Source organism: Strix aluco, chromosome W (genome assembly GCF_031877795.1).
Source record: "Strix aluco isolate bStrAlu1 chromosome W, bStrAlu1.hap1, whole genome shotgun sequence".
Taxonomy (NCBI): Eukaryota; Metazoa; Chordata; class Aves; order Strigiformes; family Strigidae; genus Strix; species Strix aluco.
This window is the reverse complement of record NC_133970.1, coordinates 28916629-28941093: the sequence shown is the minus strand read 5'-3', so window position 1 is coordinate 28941093 and position 24465 is coordinate 28916629. Positions and strand designations below refer to the sequence as shown.

Sequence of the window (24465 nt, the reverse complement as noted above, 5' to 3'; positions counted from 1 at the left end):
GTAATTATTCCATCAGTGCTAACAACAAGGGAAGTACTAATACAGATAGATTGCTGGATAGATTTGAACCACTGTCTAGGTGTGCTTTGAGAACTGTTCAAAAGTTTTAGTAGCAGACACACAGCTAACTGAGCCCTTGACATAATGAAGTGCTAAGGCTTGGACAATAAGCCCAAGCCAGAGTTGACCTATAGATGAATCCTGTACATTTTATAACTGATAACCATTGTGCTAATAGGTATTATACTAAGTTATAGCAAACCACCTATTCTGATGTAAAAGGTGGGAGTACTGAAGGCTGAGCAACAGGCCCTGAACTGAAACTGCTAACTCCTTATGTAGTCATTAGTGAAATATGCATAGAAGATGTAGCTTAAACATCATAAAACATGTCTATCTTGAATGTATCCTTATATTTCTTTATGTGTGAGCAAGATAACAAGGCCACAGAAACAGTTGTCTGGCCTTGTGACCTTGCTCATAAATTAACTAGATAAGCAGGGAAACTCCCTTAGCTTCTCCCTTAAGCCCTGGCCAGGCTCTGGGGGGAACCTAACGTGAGATGAAAACCAGATATTTCCGCTTAAAACAAAGGTGCCAGCTATTCTGGCTTACTGATTTTTAGGTATATAAGGCTGGGCCCGCTCACAGCGACTTTGGAAGCCTCACCTACGGGTGGACGCACCGCGTAGGATTTCCCACTTGCAGGGACAGGCTCTCCAAATCCTCGCTGTAACCGGGGCTGCCCAGCGACTGCGGATCTGGATGACGGTAATGTATGCAAGTGGTGAGGGATCTTTCTTAATCACTATTCTCTCTCTCTCTCAGGTAGTAATGATTTGATGCATTACCCTGTATTTCCCTATTTGTTTAAGTGCACTGTTCTGTCTTTTATTACTGTATGTTTTCTGTATTATTCTGTTATATTATTTAGTTATTTCTAGTAAAATACGCCTGCTCTTTTCACTCTGGTGTCTGAGTTTAATTGATATCCCTGATCAGCAAAACACATAATCCTCAGCAAATCCAACTAAAGGAAAACAGCACCATCAAGCTCCTATCTTACTATTTTGTTAAATGCCTGTACTTGCCCTAGCTAATACTATAACATGTGAGTACAAGAAGCGAGAAGTCATTAAAAAAAAAATGCTGTAGGATTAGCATGACAAGCAGTGACCATCAGTTTTGCACTGTCTAAATCCATCAAACCACCTATGAATCCTCTTCTGGATGAACAGTGTTCCACTGCACCACTCAGCAGGGATTTCTGCATTTTGTTTGTCATGTGAGGATGCTGTTCTCTGTTTAGATTCTTTCCTTTTCCCAGATGAACGATGTGAGTAAATGAAGCCTTTCCCTCCCACAATAATAATCCAACATTTGAATCACAGAAGGATCACACCCTTAGCAAAACAAAAGTGTTAAAAAGGCTAGAGAAGATATGCTACTTATCATCCTAATGTCCTCACCATGAAGAGATCAAACTCCTCTTCATGCCGAGCAATCATCTGATTCAGAGTCTCATCATCAGGAACTTCATCTTCTTCCTATTTAAACAGAAAAAGGCATTAGAAAAATACAAAGCAATGTCCAAAGAGAGGCAACCATTTGCATTGAGCCACTGTTGCACTATCTCTCTCAAAAGGAGTGTGAAATGCTCAAATGAAAACTAAAAATTTGAAAGTGCCTAGCTGTTCATCAATTCAGAAGTAACACAAAATAGACTTAATCAAAGAGACAATTAGGACTTCTTATCACTTTCATATATTGAGAATGAGGAAGTGAGCAAACATGCAACCAGGAAGTTTTGGTTTGTGGTTTTTTCAGGGTCACAAGCACAGTTAGTTGTCAGCTTGCTTTTCGGTTAAAACATACACATTTCCCTTCTGCTGCTCTACAGCACTCCCCCGGTAATAGCATTCTACACTATGAGGTCTTTACTGTCAAAGCAGAAGGAAGGAAAACAATCCTGAAAAAAAATATTCCTAGAAACAAAGCTTGCCCAATCCATATTTCTGTAGACCACTGTCCACTCACAAAGTGAGATGTGAATCATAGAATATCTTGAGTTGGAAGGGACCCGTAAGGATCATTGAGTCCAACTCCCTGCTCCTCGCAGGACTACCTAAAACGAAACCATATGACTAAGAACGTCGTCCAGACACTCCTTGAACTCTGACAGGCTTGGTGCCGTGGCCACTTCCCTCGGGAGCCTGTTCCAGAGACCAACCACCCTCTCCGTGAAGAACCTTTTCCTAATGTCCAATCTGTACTTCCCCTGACACAGCTTCATTCCATTTCCTCGTGTCCTATCGATGGTCACCAGAGAGAGGAGATCAGCACCTCCCCCTCTGCTGCCCCCCTTAAGGAAAGTTGTAGACTGCGATGAGGTCACCCCTCAGCCTTCTCTGAGCTGACCAAGCCAAGAGACCTCAGCTGCTCCTCATAAGTCTTGCCCTTGAGACCTTTCACCATCTTGGTCGCCCTCCTCTGGACACACTCTAATAGTTTGCTGTCCTTCTGTGGGAGACAACTTGTAGCTCCCCGAAAACAGGACTGAGAAAAACAGCCTGAGGAAAACAACCTGAGAAAAACAAGGACGAGAAACAAGGCTTGGTAAAGATAAGGGATGGGGGGGGAGCGGAGGCCCTCCAAGCTGAGGAATGTCTCAAACACTCACAAGTAGCAAAACTATAGTCACGGGGTGGGTAATGTGGAGGCTGGAGCTGATAAGGCTGCCTGGATAGCACAGGATGCGGCTGGAGGAGGGAGCCCTATGGAGACAGGACAGTTCTGCTCTGGTGCATCTTGTAAAGTTTCAAGGGCCATCTGTCCGGTGAATGACCTTTGCTTCATTATCCGCGAAATGCATATTAAAGTGCATATTAAACCCCTGCATATGCTAATGAAGATTAACAAGATCATGCTAGTTACATCATCCCATGAAGCACCTTACTCCTCCCCGTACATGGGATATGTAGATAAGTAGCTCGACCTAGGGGAGGGACCCAAGGAAAGTGTGTATAAATTGAGGGGGGGTGAGGAGTGAAGAAAAAGAAGTGAAGTGAAGCGAAGAAGACAGATGCATCCTTGAACCCTTGTTGGCGGGACCGAAACAGGAACCCAGACTGGTGGTCTCTATTTCTGCCTCTCTCTCTCTCTCTCTTCTTTTCTTTTTTCCCTTTTTCCTTATTATCATTAGGTAACACAAGGCATACTATATCACTTGCCATAATTCGTTATACACTTAGTCAATTATCGTGTATCCAATTAGTACATTGTGGGAAATTAATAAATGTCTGGACCTTGAGACTTGTCTCATCATTGTCCACTCCGTTGGGGATTTACGAATCTAAGTCACTTGTCTCCCTCGTTTGAGCGGGATGTGACACCTTCAATTATTGAGGCGCCCAAAACTGCACACAGTACTCGAGGCGGGGCCGCACCAGTGCAGTGTAGAGTGGGACAATCACCTCCCTTGACCAGCCAGCTATGCTGTGCTTGGTGCGCCCCAGGACACAGTTGGCCCTTTTGGCTGCCAGGGCACACTGTTGGCTCATATTCAACTTGCCATCCACGCAAACCCCCAGATGTCTTTCTGCAGAGCTGCTCTCCAGCCTCTCGTCCCCCAGTTTGTATGTATGATCAGGATTACCCAGTCCCAGGTGCAGAATCCGGCTCTTGCTCTTGTTAAATTTCATAGGGTTGGTGATTGCCCAGATCTCTAGTCTACCCAGATCTCTCTGTAAGGCTTCTCTACCCTCGAGGGAGTCCACAGCTCCTGCTAGTTTAGCATCATCGTCAAACTTACTTAATGTACATTCGATTCCTGCGCCCAGATCATTTATAAAAACATTAAAGAGCACTGGCCCTAAACCTGAGCCCTGGAGAACCCCACTGGTGACTGTCTGCCAACCGGATGTAACCCTATGTATTTACTATAACTCTTTGAGCCCGACTCGTCATCCAGCTGTTCACCCGACATATTATGGACTTGTCTAGCTGTATGCTGGACGTTTTGTCCAGAAGGATACTGTGAGAGACAGTAACAAAAACTTTACTAAAATAAAAAAAAACAAACCCACATCTACTGGCTTCCCTTGGTCAAGTAGATGAGTGACCTTGTCATAAAAGGAAATTAAATTAGTTAAGTAGGACCTTCCCCTCGTGAACCCGTGTTGGCTATGACCAGTGACTGCATTGTCTCTCAAGTGTTTTTCAGTAACTCCCAGAATAACCTTCTCCATAATTTCACCAGGCACTGAAGTGAGACTGACAGGCCTGTAATTACCAGGGGCTTCCTTTTTACCCTTCTTGAAAATTGGGACAACATTTGCCAGCTTTCAGTTGACTGGGACCTCTCCAGACTACCAAGACCATTGAAAAATAATGGAGAGAGGTCCCGTGATAACATTGGCCAGCTCTTTCAGTACCCTGGGATGAATCCCATCGGGCCCCATAGACTTATGTGCATCCAGCTGGAGCAGCAAGTCTCAAACAAGTTCAGAGTCGGCTGGGAGTTTATCATCCCCCCAGTCACGGTCTTCCAACACAGGCCTCTGGGGGTCCCAGGGCCCATCATCGGTGTTGAAGACAGAGGTGAAAAAGGCATTAAACGTCTCTGCTTTGTCTATGTCCCTATTTGTGAAGTGACTAGTCCCGTCAAGCAATGGACCAATGTTGTCTCTGATTGTCCTTTTGCTATTAACATATTTTTAAAAGCCCTTTTTGATGTCCTTCACAGTGCTGGCCAGCTTGAACTCTAATTGAGTTTTGGCAGTGCAAATTTTCTCCCTACAGTGGCGAACAGCATGTCTGTAGTCCTCCCGTGTTGTCTGTCCTTGCTTCCAATGTCTGTACACTTTCCTTTGCTGCCTAAGTTCTAGAAGAAGATCCCTGCTCAGCCAAGCTGGCCTTCTGCCCCGCTTGCTTGACTTCTGACACTTTGGAATTGCCTGCTCCTGCGCTCTGAAGAGATGGCTCTTAAAAAGTGACCAACATTCATGGACCCCAATACTTTCAAAAGCAGATCACAGGGGACCTTACTAGCTAGCTCCTTCAGCAGCCCGAAGTCTGCTCTCCCCATATCCAGGGTTGAAGTTTTGCTGGCAGTTTTTCTCCTATATTGCCAACAATTTGAAACTCAACTACTTCGTGTTCACTGTGGCCAAGACAGCCACCAAGCACCACTTCGCCCACAAGTCCCTCTCTGTTTACAAACAACAAATCTAGGAGGGCACCTTTCCTAGTCGGTTCCCTTAGTACCTGCACCAAGAAGTTATCTTCAACGTGCTTCAGGAATTTCCTGGACCTGTTTGTGTCTGCTGTATGATATTCCCAGTTGACATCTGGGAAGTTAAAATCATCCATAAGGACAAGGGCAGCTGATCTAGAGATACCCCTTAATTCCTTGTAGAGTTAATTCATCGATGTCATCATCCTGGCTGGGTGGTCGATAGTAGACTCCCACAACAACATCCGCTTTATTTGTTTTCCCCTTAACCCTTACCCAGAGGCTCTCAACCATGTCATCACCAACTGCAAGCGCCATACAATCCAACGCCTCCCTTACATACGGTGCCACCCCCCGCCTCGCCTGCCCTGCCTATCCCTCCTGAAGACCCTATAACCATCCATCATGGCACACCAGTCACAGGACTCATCCCACTAGGTTTCGCTTATGCCAATGTTGTTGTAGCTCTGGGACTGGGCCAAAGCTTCTAGCTCCTCTTGTTTATTCCTCATGCTGTGCACATTAGTATAGAGACATTTCAAACGTGCTCCAGTGTACTCAGCACATCATGGAGCAGACCAAAGGACCTCGCTAGCACACTGTCCTGCAAACATTGGCGTGCCATCCCGTGGCTTATCACTAGCGAGCCTGGTTTTATCCCTTTCCCCTTCAAATCTAGTTTAAAGCTCTTTCAATGAGCCCTGCTAACTCTTGCGCAAAGATCCTTTTCCCCCTTTGAGAAAGGTGTACCCCATCTGTTGACAGCAGGCCTGGTGTCGTGTAGACCGACCCATGATCAAAAAACCCAAAATTCTGCCAGTGACACCAGTTACGGAGCCAGGTATTGATCAGCTGGGTCTTCCTGTTTCTTCCAACAACATTCCCCGCAACTGGAAGGATAGAGGAAAACACTACTTGTGCTCCTGATCCCTTAACCAGTCATCTCAAGGCCGTGAAGTCTCTTTTGATCACCCTTGGACTTCTTATTGCAACTTCGTTGCTGCCCACACGAAAAAGCAATAATGGATAATAATCCAAGGGCCATACCAGGGTAGGAAATTTTCTCGGCACATCTTTAACCTGGGCGCCAGGGAGGGAGCAGACTTTCCTAAGAGGTGGGTCTGGTAAAGATCCGTCTTTTTGACAAAAAGTTATTTAATAAAATCAAAAACATTCATTGGCAAAATAAACCAAAACTCTGGGATTCAACTGAAAACATAAATGTTGAAGAGCTATGGTGCCCATTTTTAACATGATCAGGCTCCATAATGCTCAGTTCCTCTCTCCAAATACAGCAACTATTTTGAAAGTACATGGCATTTTAAATTTCCTAACAGGATAGGTAAAACAAAGCTACAAACTTTAGTTTGGTTCCCACATAAAAACCTTTAAACATTTACTGAATCTGTGTTACAGTATATTGTAAACCTACAGCTAAGGGTTTGACATGACAATAAATGTTTTGTACTCACTAAAATGGAGGTGAAGTAGAATGCAGTATATAGCACCTCAAAATTAACTTTCTATAGTCTTTTATATTCAAAATAATCAAAAGAAGCCTGCATCTACATCTATGCATCTCATTTCCCCTCCATTGGTAAGATTTCTACACTTCAGGAAAAAAGTATGATTACCACTTCAGCTCTCACTAAATACTCATGTGATTTGTAATTCAAGCATGAAATAAGTAAAGCAGTTGGAAAAGTGATGGTGTTCTGACACAGTGTTCTGGTGGCATAAACTCTGGAACTGTTGGTTCCTCTCCCCACCAATATTTCATACATTCAATATTTGGAAAAAGCTAGCTGTTCTTTTTTTTTAAAAAAGATCATTACATGTTTTGTGGGTGTGCATATATTTGAATGCGTGTGTGTATGGGAAGAAATGAAAATAAGAAGTGGAGGGGAATAGAAGAAATTTGAGAGTTAAAAAAAAACCCCACCAACCCTAACAACAATGAAAAAAATCACATGCATAAAAACCCTTCATTAAGTAAACTATTAAAAGCTGCCCCAAAAGTCCTGCAAAAGAATATAAGAAGTCTAAAATATTTGGATTCTGAACTAGTGAAACTCTCTCTTCCCCTCAGTGTGTGTGCATTTACTATCATCTTGAATTACTCAATAATATTTTTTACTTCAATTTTATCATATTTTTCTCTAAACCCAGAAATGTGCAGAGCTAGAAGAGAAAGCATGTGTAATTTTTAATGTAGTCTAGTAAAAAATGCAAGTGAAAACTCTGAGAAGTACACAACAAATAATACTGATGCAACATATCACATACTAAGCTAAGTTTTAACTGATGACATCTTCAGTACCCTCTTTGGGAGCATTCCTAGAATGCATTTTCAGAGAGGTTTCAATCCTACAAAAAGGCATGTTTGTAGGCATGAATGATAGGGAGCAGCAACATTGCTTTTAACATATGTCACACTGGAAAGAATTGTATGAACATGTGAAGTAATAGTATAAATCAAACCTGTATCACAGTGGATCTAAAAAATGTATTAGTTTTATTATTTCACAGTTTTAACTGCTTTCAGTACAATAGATTTAATGACTACTGAAGGAATTTCTTTTAATATGGAAAGATTCTGGCAGATATTCACAAAGGTTTTGCTTAAATTTTATTAAAAATACTTAAGTATTTTGAAAGCCGAAAATAAAGAATTACAGATGACAAAACCTTTCAATAACCTAAGGCAACTCATTAAGCCACAGAAATTATATCAGGATCTGACAGCTATTCTGTTTAAAGTGAGAGGTGTGTTATACATGCAAAAATACTGTTATCTTAATTAAGACAGTTAATTGTTTTGTTGAATTGTTTGGAGGTGATATGAAAATTAGACTCCTTTAAGGAATCACAAAATCACAGAATAGTCGAGGTTGGAAGGGACCTCTGGAGACTGTCTGGTCCAACACCCTCCCACACATCCCCAAACAGGGTCAACTAGAGCAGGTTCCTCAGGGCCATGTCCAGTTGGGGTTTTAGTATCTCCAAGGACGGAGACTCCACAACCTCTCTGGGCAACCTGTTCTAGTGTTTGACCACCCTCAGAGTAAAAAAGAGGGGGGGGTTCTTATGTTTACACAGAATTTTCTGTATTTTAGTTTGTGCCCATTGCCTGTTGTCCTGTCACTGAGGAGAGTCTGGCTCTATTTTCTTTACTTCCTCCCATCAGGTATTTAGGCACATTGATAAGGTCCCCTCCTGAGCCTTCTCTTCTCCAGGCTAAACAACCCCAGCTCTCTCAGCCTCTTCCTTATGTCAGATGCACCAATCCTTTAACTATCATAGTGGCCCTTTATTGGACTCACTCTAGTATGTCCATTTCTTTCTTGTAGTTGGAAGCCCAGAACTGGACACAGTATTCCAGATGTGGTCTCATCAGTGCTGAGTAGATACTTGGTATAGGCTCAGTTGACTCTGATGCCTCCCTTGACGGAGCTTGTTCCTCCTCAATTGTTCCCAGGGCACTATACCTGTTCTGTAATTGCAGATCTGCAGGCAGAGAAGGAGTCTTCCTTCTGTTGCCAGAAGTCACAAGCTTCAGGTCTTCCCTGACATGGGAGATGTCCTACTGGTTGTAGGATCACACAATAATTTTGGTTGGAAGGGTCCTCAGTAGGTCATCTAGTCCAACCTCCTCCTCAAAGCAGGGTCAGCTAGGAGATTGGACCAGGTTGCTCAGGGCTTTAAGCTCCTCTGAGCACAGCCTCTAAATGTATCTCCTTTGCATCATTTGCAAGCTTTTGCCTCTGCAGGGTCTCTGAAGACCATCTCCTGCCCATCCTCCCCCAATGCTACACAGCTGTATTGGGAGCCTTGTGGAAGACATTGTATTCGGGGGGTTAGGGATCTTGAACAGGCTGTCTGCTCTAAGTCTACAGGCTTGTACTTAGGGCTTGAGAAGCCCATATGTTATTAATATAATCTGTAACTTACAATATAACTTTGGTAAAGGTAAACTGTATGTGGATCAAGGGGTGGAATGTAGAGATCCTGACTGAGAAACCGTTGCACATTTAGGAGTTCGTGATGCACATAACAGTTAATGGGAGTAGGCCCAGGCCTGTGATGTGCTGCACAAATCCCTTGGCCACACGATCAACTCAGCCAGCTCACTGTAACAGAGGAGCCTGCAGGAAGCTCCCACTCAGTACCGGCGACTACGCCACCTGCATGGCCTTGCCTTTATCTAGCAGTGCAGCAACAAGTTCCCATGAGAATATCCTTTAGGAACAGAGTTGTTTTCTTGTAAGGAAATTATATAGTCTCAAGCAGTCCCAAGCTGCACTCTCGCCTACCAGTTATATAGCTGCTTCCCAAGCACCAACTGAAACATCTTCTTTTTGGTTTTTTTTAACTGCCTTACCTCATTTTCTTCCTCATGTTCTAATATAGCCTGTAGAAAAGCTCTCCGCTCATGGCTTGAAGATTTCTGATCAAACATTCCAGCCTGAATAACTTTTTGATCTACATTCAGTTTATACTTTGCAGCAGCGAGTATCTTCTCCTCCACACTGTTCACAGTGCACAGTCGCAGGACTCGAACCTCATTCTGCTGACCAATTCGATGAGCTCGGTCTTGGGCCTGCAAGTCCTATTAGGCAAAGAATATGGAATGATGCATAACGTAACTGTGCTATACAAATCACTCCCTGCTTAAAGGACACTGTAATGTTGGGTTTTATTAGCATAACAAAAAGAAGTGCTCAAGCTACAGCCCACCACAATTCATCTAGCTCATTCCTGATTATCCTCCTTCTTGGGAGTTCATCAAACCCAGGCAGGCAAACTGGAGGGAAAAAAATATGTGCATGCTCTGTACAATGTGAATGCAGTAAGTCAAACACTTCTTGAAAGCATGTGCAGTAATTAGCCAAGATAGGCCACAGTATGTAATTCCTCTCTGCCACTCAGAGTTCATGGCCTTTCAGGCCAGAAAAGAACCCTGAAGTAAAGCAACTCTAGTCCAGGTACAAGAACAGAGGCAACGATATAACTAGGTATATATAATAAAGTCCAGATATAAACCTGTGTATCTAAAACAAACCACTATTTCTGAGTGTCTTAAATGCATTAGTAATTTTATGTATTGGGTCTGGCTAGAACGGAGTTAACTTTCTTCATATCAGCCTGTTGGGGGCTTGTCCGGGATGGTGCTGTGATATGGATTTGTCATGAAAAGAGTGTTGATAATGCAGCAATGTTTTGGCTATTGCTGAACAGTGCTTGCACAGCATCAAGTCTTTCTCTGTTTCTCACTCTGCCCCACCAGGGAGTAGGCTGGGGGTGCACAAGAAGTTGGGAGGGGACACAGCCGAGACAGCTGACCTGAATTGGCCAAAGGGATATTCCATGCCATGTAATGCCATGTTCAGCAATAAAAACTGGGCAGAGTGTGTGTGTGTGTGGGGGGGGGGGGGAAAGCATGTATATGTGTGTTGGCTTCCAAGATGGAATGGAATGGAATGGAATGGAATGGAATAGAATAGAACAGAACAGAACAGAACAGAACAGAACAGAACAGAACAGTTTAGTTCACTTGGAAGGGACCTACAATGATCATCTAGTCCAACTGCCTGACCACTTCAGGGCTGACCAAAAATTAAAGCATCTTATTAAGGGCATTGTCCAAATGCCTCTTAAAGTCTGACAGACATGGGGCATCAATGACCTCTCTAGGAAGCCTATTCCAGTGTTTGACCACCCCCTCGGTAAATAAATGTTTCCTAATATCAAGTCTGAACCTCTCCTGACACAGCTTTGAACCATTCCCATGCATCCTGTCACTAGACACCAGGGAGAAGAGATCAGCACCTCCCTCTCCACTTCCCCTCCTCAGGAAGCTGTAGAGAGCAATGAGGTTGCCCCTCGGCCTCCTTTTCTCCAAACTAGACAAACCCAGAGTCCTCCTCATAGGCCATGACTTCCAGCCCTTTCACCAGCTTTGTTGCCCTCCTCTGGATGCATTCAAATACCTTCACACCTTCTTAAATCACGGGGCTCAGAAATGCACATAGTACTCAAGGTGAGGCCGTACCAGCGCTAAATACAGCAGGATAATCACCTCTTTTGACCGGCTGGTTATGCTGTGTTGAATGCACCTCAGAATGCAGTTTGCCCTCTTGGCTGCCAGGGCACACTGCTGACTCATCTTGAGACTACTGTCAACCAGCACCCCCAGATCCCTTTCTGCAGGGCTGCTCCCCAGCCACTCCTCTCCCAGTCTATACTTGTGCCCAGCATTACTCCATCCCAGGTGCAGAATCTGGCATTTGTTCTTGCTAAATTTCATGCCACTGATGATTGCCCAATGTTCTGATCTATCCAGATCCCTCTGCAAGGCCTCTCGTCCCTCAAGAGAATCAACAGCACCTCCCAGTTTGGTATCGTCAGCAAACTTGCTAATGGTGCATTCAACTCCTGCATCCAGATCGACAATAAATACATTGAACAGAACTGGTCCTAGAATTGAGCCCTGAGGAACACTGCTGGTGAACAGATGTAGCCCCTGTCACTACAACCCTTTGAGCCCTGCCATTCAGCAGGTTCTTCACCCAGCGCACCTTGTACCTGCTCATCTCACAGCTGGACAACTTGTCCAGAAGGATGCTGTGAGGGACAGCACCAAAAGCCTTACTAAAATCCAGAAAAACTACATCCACCACCTTCCCTTCATCCACTAGGCGAGTGACCTTATTGTAGAAGGATATTAAATTAGCTAAACAGGACTTTCCCTTTGTGAACCCATGTTGGCTGTGCCTGATGATTGCATTGTCCCTTAGATGCCTTTCAATAGCACCCAGTATGATCTTCTCCATAATTTTTCCAGGTACTGAGGTTAGACTAACAGGTCTGTAGTTTCCTGGGTCTTCCCTCGTGCCCTTCTTGTAAATTGGAATAACACTGTCTAGCTTCCAGTCAGCAGGGACCTCCCCAGGCTCCCAAGACCTTTGGTAGATGATGGAGAGGGGTCCTGCTCTAAGATCTTCTAGCTCCTTCAGTACTCTGGGATGAATCCCATCAGGCCCCATGGACTTATGAACATTCAGCTGATACAGCTGGTCCCTTACAATTTCAGTGTCCACAAATGGAAAGGCACTGTTCCTGCAGTCATGGTCCTCCAACTCAGAGGACCGGGCAGCCCAAGGTCTGTCACTGATATTAAAGACTGAGGCAAAAAAAAGCATTGAATGCCTCCACCGTTTCTTCATCCCTTCTTCATCCCTGGTGGGTTGACCCTGGACAACAGCCAAGCACCCACACAGCCACTCACTCACTCCCCTCTCCCACGGGATGGGGAGAAAATAGAAGGAAAGTTAAAAGAATGGTTGATCGAAATAAAGACAGTTTAATAGGTGAAGCAAAATCTGTGCATGCAAGTAAAGCAAAAGAAGGGATTTATTTACTATTTCCTTTTGGCAGGCAGATGTCCAACCACTTCCTGGAAAGCAGGACCTCAGCACACATAACAGTTGCTTGGGAAGACAAATGCCATGACCACAAACATCCCCATTTCCTCCTCCTTTCCTTGAGCTTTTATTGCCGAGCACGTCGTATAGTATGGAATATCCCTTTGATCAGTCTGGGTCAGCTCTCCTGGCTGTGTCCCCTCCCAGCTTCTTGCCCACCCCCAGTCTACTCATTGGTGGCGCAGAGTAGGAAAAATCAAAAGCCTGGTGGCTGTGCAGGCACTGTTCAGCAACAGCAAAAACACTGGTGCATGCATTATTGTACCGGGTCTGGCTGAGCCAGAATTGGTTTTCCCCTGTCGCAGCCCTCCTGGTGCTGTGTTTTATGTTGGGAGCTGGCAGGGTGTTGATAGCACACTGGTGGTGTGGCTACTGCTGAGTGGTGCTTACACAGCACCAAGGCTCTTTCCAAAATTTTCCCCCCACAGTGGGACGGGGTGGGCAAGATCTTGGGAGGGGACACAACCAGGACAGCTGACCCGAACTGACCAAAGGGATATTCCAGACCATATGACGTCTGCTCAGTATAAAGCTGGGAGAAAGGAGGAAGGGGCTGGGGTCACCCTTGGTCCTCCGAGGCAACCACTGCGCGTATTGGAGCCCTGCTTCCTGAGAAGGCCCGACATCGCCTGTTCATGGGAAGTAGAGAATAACTCTGGTTTTTTTTTTTTGCTTCCGCGCGCAGACCTTTGCTTCGCTTTGCTTATATTAAAACTGCTGTTGCTTTACCCACAAGGGTTGGGGTTTTTTTTCCTATCTTATTTTCTTTCTCCTCTTTGCCCTGTTGAGAAAAAAAGGGGAAGGGGGGGAAGTGATAGAGTGACTTGGTGGGTACCTGGCATTTAGCCAAGGTCAAACCACCACAGTTATCAACACTGCTACTGATTGTAGCAGTTTGCCTTACCAATTCTTCTCAAAACAGCATTTTATGATATACTTTCATTTCACTGTCAATCTTCCCAAATTAAAAAACAAAGCCTAAAAAAGCACAACTACTTCCATATTGTATGAAGATAATTAAATAAAAATAACCTGATGAGGATTCCAATCACTATCAAAGATTATAACAGTGTCAGCAGCCTGGAGGTTCAAGCCCAGCCCTCCTGCCCTTGTACTCAGCAAGAAGATGAAGTACTGTGAGCCAGGTTCATTAAACTTCTTCAGCAGGGCAGCTCGATCCTCCGATTTTGTTGTACCTGAGAAGAAATTAAAAAAGAAATAAAAAGAAACCCTATGGCAAAGATCTTCTACTGAAATAATTTAAAAGCAATCTTAGTTGTTTAAGGCACATGTGGAAGGGAAATTTTAGCTCACTTGTTCTTTGCCATCTCAGCTATGTTTTCTATAATATAGACGCAAACACTAACAATGGATGTTTCAGCCAACTGTCTATAGCACTTGGGAGGAGAGTTCAGAGAATGATCATAGAATGGTTTGCGTTGGAAGGGACCTTAAAGATCATCTAGTTACAATGCCCTCTGCCATGGGCAGGGACACCTTCCACCAAACCAGGTTGCTCAAAGCCCCATCCAACCTGGCCTTGAACACTTCCAGGGAGGGGGCAGCCACAACTTCCCTGGGCAACCTGTTCCAGTGCCTCACCACCCTCACAGTAAAGAATTGCTTCCTCATATCTAATCTAAATCTACCCCCTTTCATTTTAAAACCGGTACCCCTCGTCCTATCACTACACTCCCTGATAAAGAGTCCCTCCCCATCTTTCCTGTAGGCCCCCTTGAAGTACTGGAAGGCCGCTATAAGGTCTCCCCGGAGCCTTCTCTTCTCCAGGCTGAACAACCCCAACTCTCCCAGCCTGTCCTCATAGAGGGAAGGTACTCCAGCCCCCTGATCATCATCGTGGCCCTCCTCTGGAACCACTCGAGCAGGTCCATGTCATTCTTGCGCGGGGGGCCCCAGAGCTGGACGCAATACTCCAGGTGGGGTCTTACGAGAACGGAGTAGAGGGGCAGAATCCCCTCCCTCGACCTGCTGGCCACACTTCTCTTGATGCAGCCCAGGACACGGTTGGCTTTCTGGGTTGCGAGCGCACATTGCTGGCTCATAGTCAGTTTTCCATCCACTAATACCCCAAGTCCTTCTCCACAGGGCTGCTCTCAATCCACTCATCGCCCAGCCTGTATTTGTGCTTGGGGTTGCCTCGACCCACGTGCAGGACCTTGCATTTGGCCTTGTAGAACTTCATGAGGTCTGCACGGGCCCACCTCTCAAGTCTGTCAAGGTTCCCAAACTTTTATTTTAAGTAGGCTTGACATTTCAAAAGGGGACGTCGAAAAGATGCAACTGTTTGACAACATTTTATGACTGACAAGTTTCAATAGATGATATACACATGCAAAATGGCACTTTAGTTTTGATTAAGGCCTTATGAGCACTCACAGAATCTAAACATTTTTAAAACTATATGTTTACACAAACATAGATTTATTAACATTTCACTATTGGCCTTAAAAATCAAGATTAATATCAAGGGAACAAAAATTCTTAAAAGATCCCATTCAAAACACAATGGTGTCGATAGGGGAGGGAAAGAAAGCAGAGGATTCAACCACGGTAAGAGGCCTGCACAAAGCTCTAAGTAACAACTAAGCACTGTACACATTGGCAACAAGGTGAATTTCCTGTACTTTGACAATCAGCTTTGACTGATCACCTTGGTCTGACCCTCTGCTTGTTTTATCTTTTTACATCTCTGCCTGTAGCTGAAGACAGACAGAAGTTTGATGTTTTTATTCACATGTTCATACTCTTATAATACAGAGGATGAAGCTTTTCTACTACATAGTCAAATTGCTGAACCAGAAAAACACTGTCAAATTTATTTTCATTCAGCTTACCATCAAGACGTAAGTAAAGGAAATTTCGAAATGCAAAATAGTCCTCCATAATGGTCATGAGTGATGTCATTTGACAGAAAAGAAGCACACGATGGTTAGTGGCTTGCAACTTAGGTAAAATACGATCAAGTAGTTCAAATTTCCCTGAGGCCCGATAAAGCTCAGCTCTGTTTAAGAGGAAAAAACCACAATAAATGCCATGACAAGCCTGCTTTTAGAAAAGTTTTTAATAATGCATTCTAATTAGAATTGTGTCATATCATGATAATGGATAGATTCCTTTACTCAAAGGAAAACAAAACTGATAGTACTTTTCTCTCTTTAAAACTGTTTATGATGTCAATTAAAATAAGAAAAAAACCCACATGAATTGCATGTATGTATTTATTTGTTAGGAAAGTGTTCTTCCCCCCAAATATAAGAATTCTGTGGACTCTCAAGCACATCAAATATCTTCCTTTATGAACCCTTTTTTTTTTATTGTTTCTCAAAACAAGCATAACTTCTGAAGTATATAAGCATTTTATTGGTTTAGGTGGTCTCCCACAGGATTTGCTTTCAATCAGCATTTACTGGAGCCACAAGTTATATTTATCAAGTGTGTGTTAGAACTGATTGCTTTTCCACTCACTACTGTGCATGTGAAAGCAAAGGAGGCCAGACCAGACTAGTTCATATACAGAAACAATGTGAAAAGTTTGAAAGCAGACATATTATTTTATTGTATACACTTATAACTGCCTTGAACTATCTTTATTTGCTCTGATTACTAATCTTCTGTATTCTGTGCTATCAAGATGAGTTGCAAAACAGACTGAATACTAGGTTTGTACACAAAAATCAGAAAGACAATAACAAAGGTGGCTAAATGAGTAGGACAACCATATAGTTTAGAAAATCAAATTACATATAACTCTCCTCTAACTGTAAATCTGTAGCCTTAAAATATAATTCATCATTAGGAACTGTAGACTCAGTCCACAAGATACAAGGCCTTCTGAGATCACAGAATCACAGAATCGTCTAGGTTGGAAAAGACCTTGAAGATCATCCAGTCCAACCATTGACCCAACACTGACAGTTCCCAACTACACCATATCCCTCAGCGCTATGTCGACTCTACTCTTAAACACCTCCAGGGATGGGGACTCCACCACCTCCCTGGGCAGCCCATTCCAACGCCTAACAACCCGTTCTGTAAAGAAATGCTTCCTAATATCTAGTCTAAACCTTCCCTGGCGCAACTTGAGGCCATTCCCTCTTGTCCTATCTCTTGTTACTTGGTTAAAGAGGCTCATCCCCAGCTCTCTGCAACCTCCTTTCAGGGAGTTGTAGAGGGCGATGAGGTCTCCCCTCAGCCTCCTCTTCTCCAGACTAAACAACCCCAGTTCCCTCAGCCGCTCCTCGTACGACATGTGCTCCAGACCCTTCACCAGCTTCGTTGCCCTTCTCTGGACACGCTCGAGTAATTCAATGTCCTTTTTGTAGTGAGGGGCCCAAAACTGAACACAGGAATCGAGGTGCGGCCTCACCAGTGCCGAGTACAGGGGCAAGATCACTTCCCTGTCCCTGCTGGCCACGCTATTTCTGATGCAAGCCAGGATGCCATTGACCTTCTTGGCCACCTGGGCACACTGCTGGCTCATGTTCATCCGGCTGTCAATCAACACCCCCAGGTCCCTATGTATACATATAAAATTGTTATGCAAAAGGCCAAACTATTTGAGAGACAGATGGTCTCATATACTAATAAAGAAAAAAAGACATTGCTGACACTTAAACAGGAAGGGAGCCATGTGGAAGATACACACAACCTCCTCTATCCCTTGCTCAGAGTAAGACGGAAAGCATTTCTAGCCAGTTGCACAGTGTTGAGAACAAATTTAAATCTATTAATTTTTTTATCTAAGCAATGGAAAAAGTGTTAACATAGCTTTAATTTGGAATAGATTAAAAAGGAAGAGTAGAAGAGGGAGAGAGTGAGAAAAATGAAACCCCCTACTGAAATCCCTAGAGCCTCCAAAATAAATTTCAGATAGTCTCTTTGTTGTTTAAAAAAGGAAGGGAGGGAGGGAGGGAGGGAGGAAGGATAGGCAGGAGGGTAGGCAGGCAGGCAGGCATTGGTTTGTCTGCACAAAGACAGGATTTATTATTCAGTATACTGACATGCAGTCATCTTTCCCTATTTTCCCAAGACAGACAGAGGAGCAGAAAAGCTTCACATAACACTTTTAATACCAGCATATTTTGGTTCAGATATGGATCCCGTGCCTCTCTGTCCTCCTATAAAAGGGCATAGAGGACAAAGGAATCAGGATTATCCTTCAGGTCCCTCCCAAACTGAAGTCCATGCTAATGAAAAACTTATGAGAAGATGAGATATATCACAGGGCTGTTGTGGTTGCCTGCTGGGATTTGCCCCCAATCAGCAAATCATCTGGACATGTATAGTCTTCCCTTCTCTTAAATACCCTTCCATTACATCATGTCACTCTGAGAATATTTTGATAGTGGGGAAAGTCCCTGGGTATAGCATCCTGTTATCATCTAGATTTCATTGAGAATCTGAAATATCTTCTTCGATGAGAGAAGGGGAGATTCCTAACATGAAAGTATGAATCCAACAGATGGAAATCTGTAAACAGTCTTGAGCCTGGAGACATGGAATGATGGAGTCAAGTGTTAGAAATAATTTAGGATGATATATGCACTTGGATTTTAGGATAGGAAAAACACACTTCCTTCTTGTACAGAATGAAAAAAATATCAAAACATTCTGTTAACCCTGAAATATCTCTGTAACTTCTAAATGAGATCATTGTCATGTGCAGACTCTAATGATTGATCCTTGAAATGGACATAGTAGATGTGGAATGAGGCAGTATCTCTTGTCCTTCCACTGGGTGTCACTAAGAACAGTCTGGCTCCATCTTCTTTACTCCTCCTATGATGTATTTAGACACTTTGATAAGATCTCCCCTATAGCTATCTCTTCTCCAAGCTAAACAGTCCCAGCTCTAAGCCTGTCCTCATATGACAGATGCTCTCATGGAAGCAAAATAGTTAATGCCTCATAGGCCTTTGCAGGCCTCACTAGTTAAGAAACATTTTCAGCTAATGGTTTCACCAGTCAGCAAGATTTCATTAACAAAGGAGTGTATTTTTCATAAAAGGATATACTGTCTAAAGCCTCCTGAAGAATTCCAATTGCTGTTGTTATTTATCATATCCTGCTTATCTGACACAGTTTTGGTGAAGAACCTGGTTGTGTAACATAAAAGGTATATAAACTCTGTAACTGCCCCATTTGCACAGGGTTCATATCAGCAGAGTCTCTCACTGTTGCATTGTGTTCTCTCCTATAGCTATAATAATAAACTGCTTCTGTTCTGATGTGATCTAAATAGTAATTCCGGTTATTCCACGACACTCCAAACCCTTAGTTATCTTTGTGGCCCTTTGCTGGACTCACTCCAGTATCCCTGTGTCTGTCTTGTACCAGGGAGCCCAAAACTGGATACAGTACTTGAGATGTGGCCTCAGCAATGCTGAGTAGAGAGGAAGGATCTCCCCACCTCAACCTGCTGGCAATGCTCTTCCTAATGCAGCCCAGGATGCTGTTGGCCTTCTTTGCCATGAGGGTGCACTGGTGGTTCATGGTCAGAGTCTTGTCCACCAGGACCCTCAGGTCCTTTTCTGCAGAGCTGCTTTCCAGCTGGTCAGCCCTCAGCCTGTACTGGTGCATGGGTTTATTCCATACCAGGTGCAGGACATGGCATTTCCCTTTGTTGAACTGTCTATTTCTCCATCCTGTTGAGGTCCCTCTGAATGTCAGCACAACCACCTGGTGTATCAGCCACTCCTCCCAATTCTCTATCATCTGCAGACTTGCTGAGAGTGCACTCTGTCCCAAGATCCAGGTCAGAAAAGAAGAGGTTAAACAGTATGGGCCACAGTATTGACCCCTGGGGAACACCACTAGTGACTTGCCTCCAGCTGGACTTCATGCCTTTTGCCATTGATATACCTGCAGAAGCCTTTCTTGTTGCCCCTCTCATCCCTCTCCAGATTCAAATCTAGATGGGCTTTGGCTTTCCTAACCGCTTCCCGGTATGCTTGAACAGTGTCTCTATATTCCTCCTGGGTCACTTATCCCTGCTTTCACCTCCTGTATGGTTCCTTTTTATGTTTGAATTTACTCAGGAGCTCCCTGTGCATCTATATTTCCTGCCACCTGTGCTTGACTTGCTGCATGTGGGGATGGACCATTCTTGAGCTGGGAGAAGGTGATCCCTGAATATCAATCAGCTCTCTCACACCCCCTCTGCTTTCTAGGACTGTGTCCCATAGGATTCTTCCAAGCAGATCCCTGAAAAACCCAAAGTCTGCTTTCCTTAAGTCTAGGGTTATGATCCTGCTATTTGCCTTGTTCCCTCCTCTCAGGATCCTGAACTCCACCATCTCATGGTCACTACAGTCAAGACTGCTCCAACCAGTCCTTCCTTGTTTGGAGATATTCAGGTCCAGCAGAGTGCCTCCCCTCATTGGCTCCTTGATCACTTGTGTCAGGAAGTGATCACCACTCCATAAACCTACTGTATTGCTTATGCCCTACTGTCTTGTCCTTCCAGCAGATATTGGGGTGGTTAAAGTTCCCCATGACAACCAGGGACTGCAAATATGAATCTTCTTCCAGTTATATGAAGAAGGCCTCATCTACTTCTTCCTGATCAGGTGGTCTATAGCAGATGCCCACCACAATGTCACCCACATTGGTCTGCCCTCTAATCTTAGCCCATAGGCTCCTGGCTGACACATCATCTATCCCTATGCAGAGCTCCGTGCATTCCAGCTATTGTCTCATAAAGGACAGTTCCCCCTCCTTGCCTTCCCAGACTGTCCTTCCTAAAGAGCTTGTACCCATCCATGGCAGCACTCTAGTTGTGTGAGCTATCCCAGCACATCTCCGTGATCCCAATGAAAACGTAACCCTGCAACTGCATGCAGACCTCTAATTCTTCCTGTTTGTTCCCCATGCTGCACGCATTAGTGTACAGGCACTTCAGAGAGGCACGCAGTCATGTCGATTTCCCAGGAAAATGTTGAGAGCTTCCCCCACAATACTGTCCTCCCGGCACTTATTTGTGTGCATACACTTGGGGTGGGCTCCCTTGTGTCCTGTTTTGTTCATTTTGAGGTCTTTCCTGTCCACATCACCTTGCATCCTCTGCTTACCAAGCCAATCCACCACTTTTTCACTTAACTGTATGTTGTCCTCTCCTTCCCCTGTCATTCCTAGTTTAAAGCTCTCCTCACCAGGTTGGCCAGCCTATTGGCAAAGATGTTTTTGCCCCACTTGGTCAGGTGGACCCTGTCTTTCCCTATCAGTCCCTTATCCTCAGAGGGTCATTAAAGCCAAATCTCTATCAACAACACCAGCTCTGCTGCCAGTTGTTGATCCCCAGGATTCATCCACTCCTCCTCAAGCCCTTCTCCTTCATCAATAGGATCAAGTAGAAAACCACCTGGGCCTTCATACCTTTGACCCTCATCCCCAGATTCATGTAGTCACTCTTGATATATACCCAAGGTTTCCCCTGGCAGTATCATCAGTGCACATGTGGAAGAGCAGCAGAGGGTAATACTCTGAGGGCCAGACAAACATCAACAGACTCTCAGTTCCAGATCCGAGCCCCTGTCAAGCATCAAACCTCCCTAGAGAGTAGATGGGGGCTTCTGTCCCTCACAGGAGAGAGTCATCCACTACTATCACTCGTCATTTCCTCCTGATGCTGCTGCATGGTTGTCTCAGCTGGCTCCAATGTTTCCTCAGACAGAGCTTCCAGTTCCATATCTGCTACCAGGGCACTGCACCTATTCTGTAGTTGCAGATCTGCAGGTGGAGCAGGAGCCTTCCTCCTGTTGCCAGAAGTCACGAGCTTCTAGCCTTCGCCATCATGGGAGTCCCCATTTGCCACCCCAATGAGTACAGACTCTGGTTGCTCTTCCTGTGCAGATGGGGATTTAGGCTCTTGTTTCTGCAGGGTGTTGAAGAAGATCCTTTCCATCTGTTTTTTCATCATCCTTATTGCTGCTCATTGATATTGACATACTGGAGCAAGTCCAGAGGTGGGCCACCAAGATGCTCAGGGGACTGGAGTACATGACATAGAAGAAAAGGTTGAGAGAGCTGGATTTGTTCAGTCTAGATAAGAGAAGGCTCAGTGAAATCTTATTGCTTGTCTACAACTGCCTAATGGGAGAATACAGTGAAGACTCTTCTCAGAGCTGCACAATAATAGGACAAGAGGCAGTGGATACAAGTTGGAACATGGGAAATTCTAATAAGATATTAGGAAAAATATTTTTTACTGTGAGGGTGGTCAAATACTAGAACTGGTTGCCCAGTGAGGCTGTATAATCTGCATCCTTTGAGGTGTTCAAGACTTCACTGGGCAAGTTCTTGAGCAACCTGACCTGCTTTGCGTAGGGGTTAGACCAGGTGACCTCTGGAGTTCTCTTCCAACCTAAATTATTCTATGATTCCAACCCTTTTTTAACATGGTCTTTACCAAAAACATACATGTTGAGAACCTGTAAGCAAATGAGCCAGGACTTGCTGCCAAGAGATCTTTAAAGTCTAATAGTTCTTTATGGAAATTACTGACATAGCCATTGAACAATTAAGAACTGGGTACAAGTATCACTGAAGTATCAGTTTAAGCATTTTATGTAAATATAATGTGTTGCTGGATTATAAGAATTGTGTTAAAGGTTACACAAAGTTTTTGAAAAGCAAAATATTAGTAGTTTAGTAGTAAACTTAAAATTTTGTTATGACAAGGTTCATTTAAATTGCTGACAAAAAATTTGAGTGGACAGTTGCCAATAATCTAATTGCAAGTGTAATAAAAAACCATGCCCCCATAAAATCAGAGGTAGATTAAGGCTAACTGGAAATTATTCCTAGCCCAATACTTGAATAAGCCACAATAACAGAGGGATTTAAATGCTTTCCATTAGAGCAAGTTTTCTAATATTTCCCTAATTTGAAAGGGAATAAAAAGAAAGAGGAGATAAATTAAAACTGAGAAAAGGTACTGTAACAAATAATAATAAATCACAGATATGAAAACACCAGGGACCTCTGTAAGGAAGTTTTTATAATCATAGAATCATAGAACAGCCCATGTTGGAAGGGACCTCAAAAGATCATCTGGTCCAACCTTTCATGGGAAAGGGAGCCTAGCTGAGATTATCTAGCACCCTGTCCAATTGCATCTTGAAAACCTCCAGTGATGGGGACTCTACCACGTCCCTGGAGAGGTTGTTCCAGTGAATGATTATTCTTACTGTAAAAAATTTCTTTCTTATGTTGAGATGAAACCTCTCCTGGTGTAACTTGTACACATTGCCCCTTGTCTTCTCCATGTGACATAATGTCTCATGCCGTTGCAGTTGGGCAAAGGTGTCAATCTTGTCCCTAATTTAGAGAGGACTAGTGTACAGTTATCAATTAATAAACAAGAATCCTGCATGTGACCACCATAATTCTTCCTTATGTGATGGGAATGAAAAAAGAAAAAAGACTCTTGTTACAACAGGAATAAACGCTTTCTGAAGAACCAGCAATCATTTCTACCATGTTCAGTCATTGTCCAAGTACTGGAAGTTTTGTGAAAGAAAGGATCCTATATCTTGATATGATGTTAATGAAAATAATGGAAATCCATCTTCAAAATTCTCCTAATCATTCTCTGCTTTAGCTGAATGCTTCTTTTCAAAGCACAAGACTACTTTAAATCAGATAAAAACTTTCTTGCTTTGACATTAGTCACTCAGCAGGGCTTCAGCATCAGTCAAGGACAAGACTGGAGTCCAAAAGATTCTAATTACTATCCAGCTATAAAAGCAACTTTAAACTGCCATTTTGGAGAGGAAGCAGTCCCTTAGGCTGGGGGACTACAGGAAGAGTTCTAAGCTGGTTAGGTTCCTTCTAAAGCATGTTATTTCTATAGCTGATTATATTTATCTTAGAAACTGATTAGTTTTTGAGAACATATAGCTTTTTGAAACAAGATATGATATAATAGTTTCATTGCAGCATATATGAAGAAGATAAAGATTTACCCATTGATGACACCATTTGAGTAGCCTAAATGTTCAGCGAAGGATTCCTGCAGAATTATAAGCAATAAACAGAATAATAGACACAGTCTATATAGTTGCCAAAATTATGCATCCCTATATCAAGTAATTATATGAATGGGGTTTGAGTCCCATTACACTCATACCCTTGGAATTTGTCTTGTGGCACAAGTACTCTAATGTTTTCCTGTTACTGCTTTATTTAAAATGCATGCCTTGTAGGAATAATTTCCCTCTGTATGCTTTTGATCAGATTACAAATACAGTAGAACCTAATTAATTTGCACTGATTACTGAGAGACCCATTTGCAAAATACTGAATTTCATGAGTTAATAAGCAAGTGAGCAAACAATAAAAAACACAGTAATACACCACAGGAGATACTTGTTCATTTCTTTGTAAACTGTAGCTACATTTTAGTTAGCTTTAGCTCAGTAATGAGAAATGCTACACAGTAAACAAATCTTTGCTGAAAAAAAGGAGGGGTATGCAGGGGGGCAATTTTTGATAGATATTCTAAAGGATTATCAGTCTGCTAGATAACAAGGTTCTACTATATGTTCTACTATATGGTATTTTAAACTGATATCTCTATTTTAAAATTTAGTTTTATTTTAAGCACAGGTAGTGGCAAGTTGATATGGAATATCTTAAACTCAGAAAACTACATTTTTTAAAGATAGTGTCTCAAAAAGAACAAATGCTGTAAAATTGAATTTAAGACTGTGGATAAAAATCTGGTGA

The 24465-nt window shown here is 43.3% G+C and overlaps 1 protein-coding gene across 3 annotated transcripts in view; it reads right to left on the bottom strand.

The window, feature by feature from the left end:
- Window positions 1-24465, bottom strand: part of LOC141917748 (SWI/SNF-related matrix-associated actin-dependent regulator of chromatin subfamily A member 2) — a 225979-nt gene that overhangs the window by 106589 nt on the left and 94925 nt on the right. For 2 of the 3 annotated variants that reach the window (XM_074811167.1, XM_074811165.1), the window contains 5 exons: window positions 23703-23749; window positions 15573-15739; window positions 13750-13913; window positions 9615-9842; window positions 1470-1547 (listed from right to left, as the gene is read on the bottom strand). In XM_074811167.1, coding sequence (XP_074667268.1) covers window positions 1470-1547; window positions 9615-9842; window positions 13750-13913; window positions 15573-15739; window positions 23703-23749 — 684 coding nt within the window. Of the gene's footprint in view, window positions 1-1469; window positions 1548-9614; window positions 9843-13749; window positions 13914-15572; window positions 15740-23702; window positions 23750-24465 lie in introns of those variants that run through there. The other variant, XM_074811166.1, reaches the window with a different exon arrangement.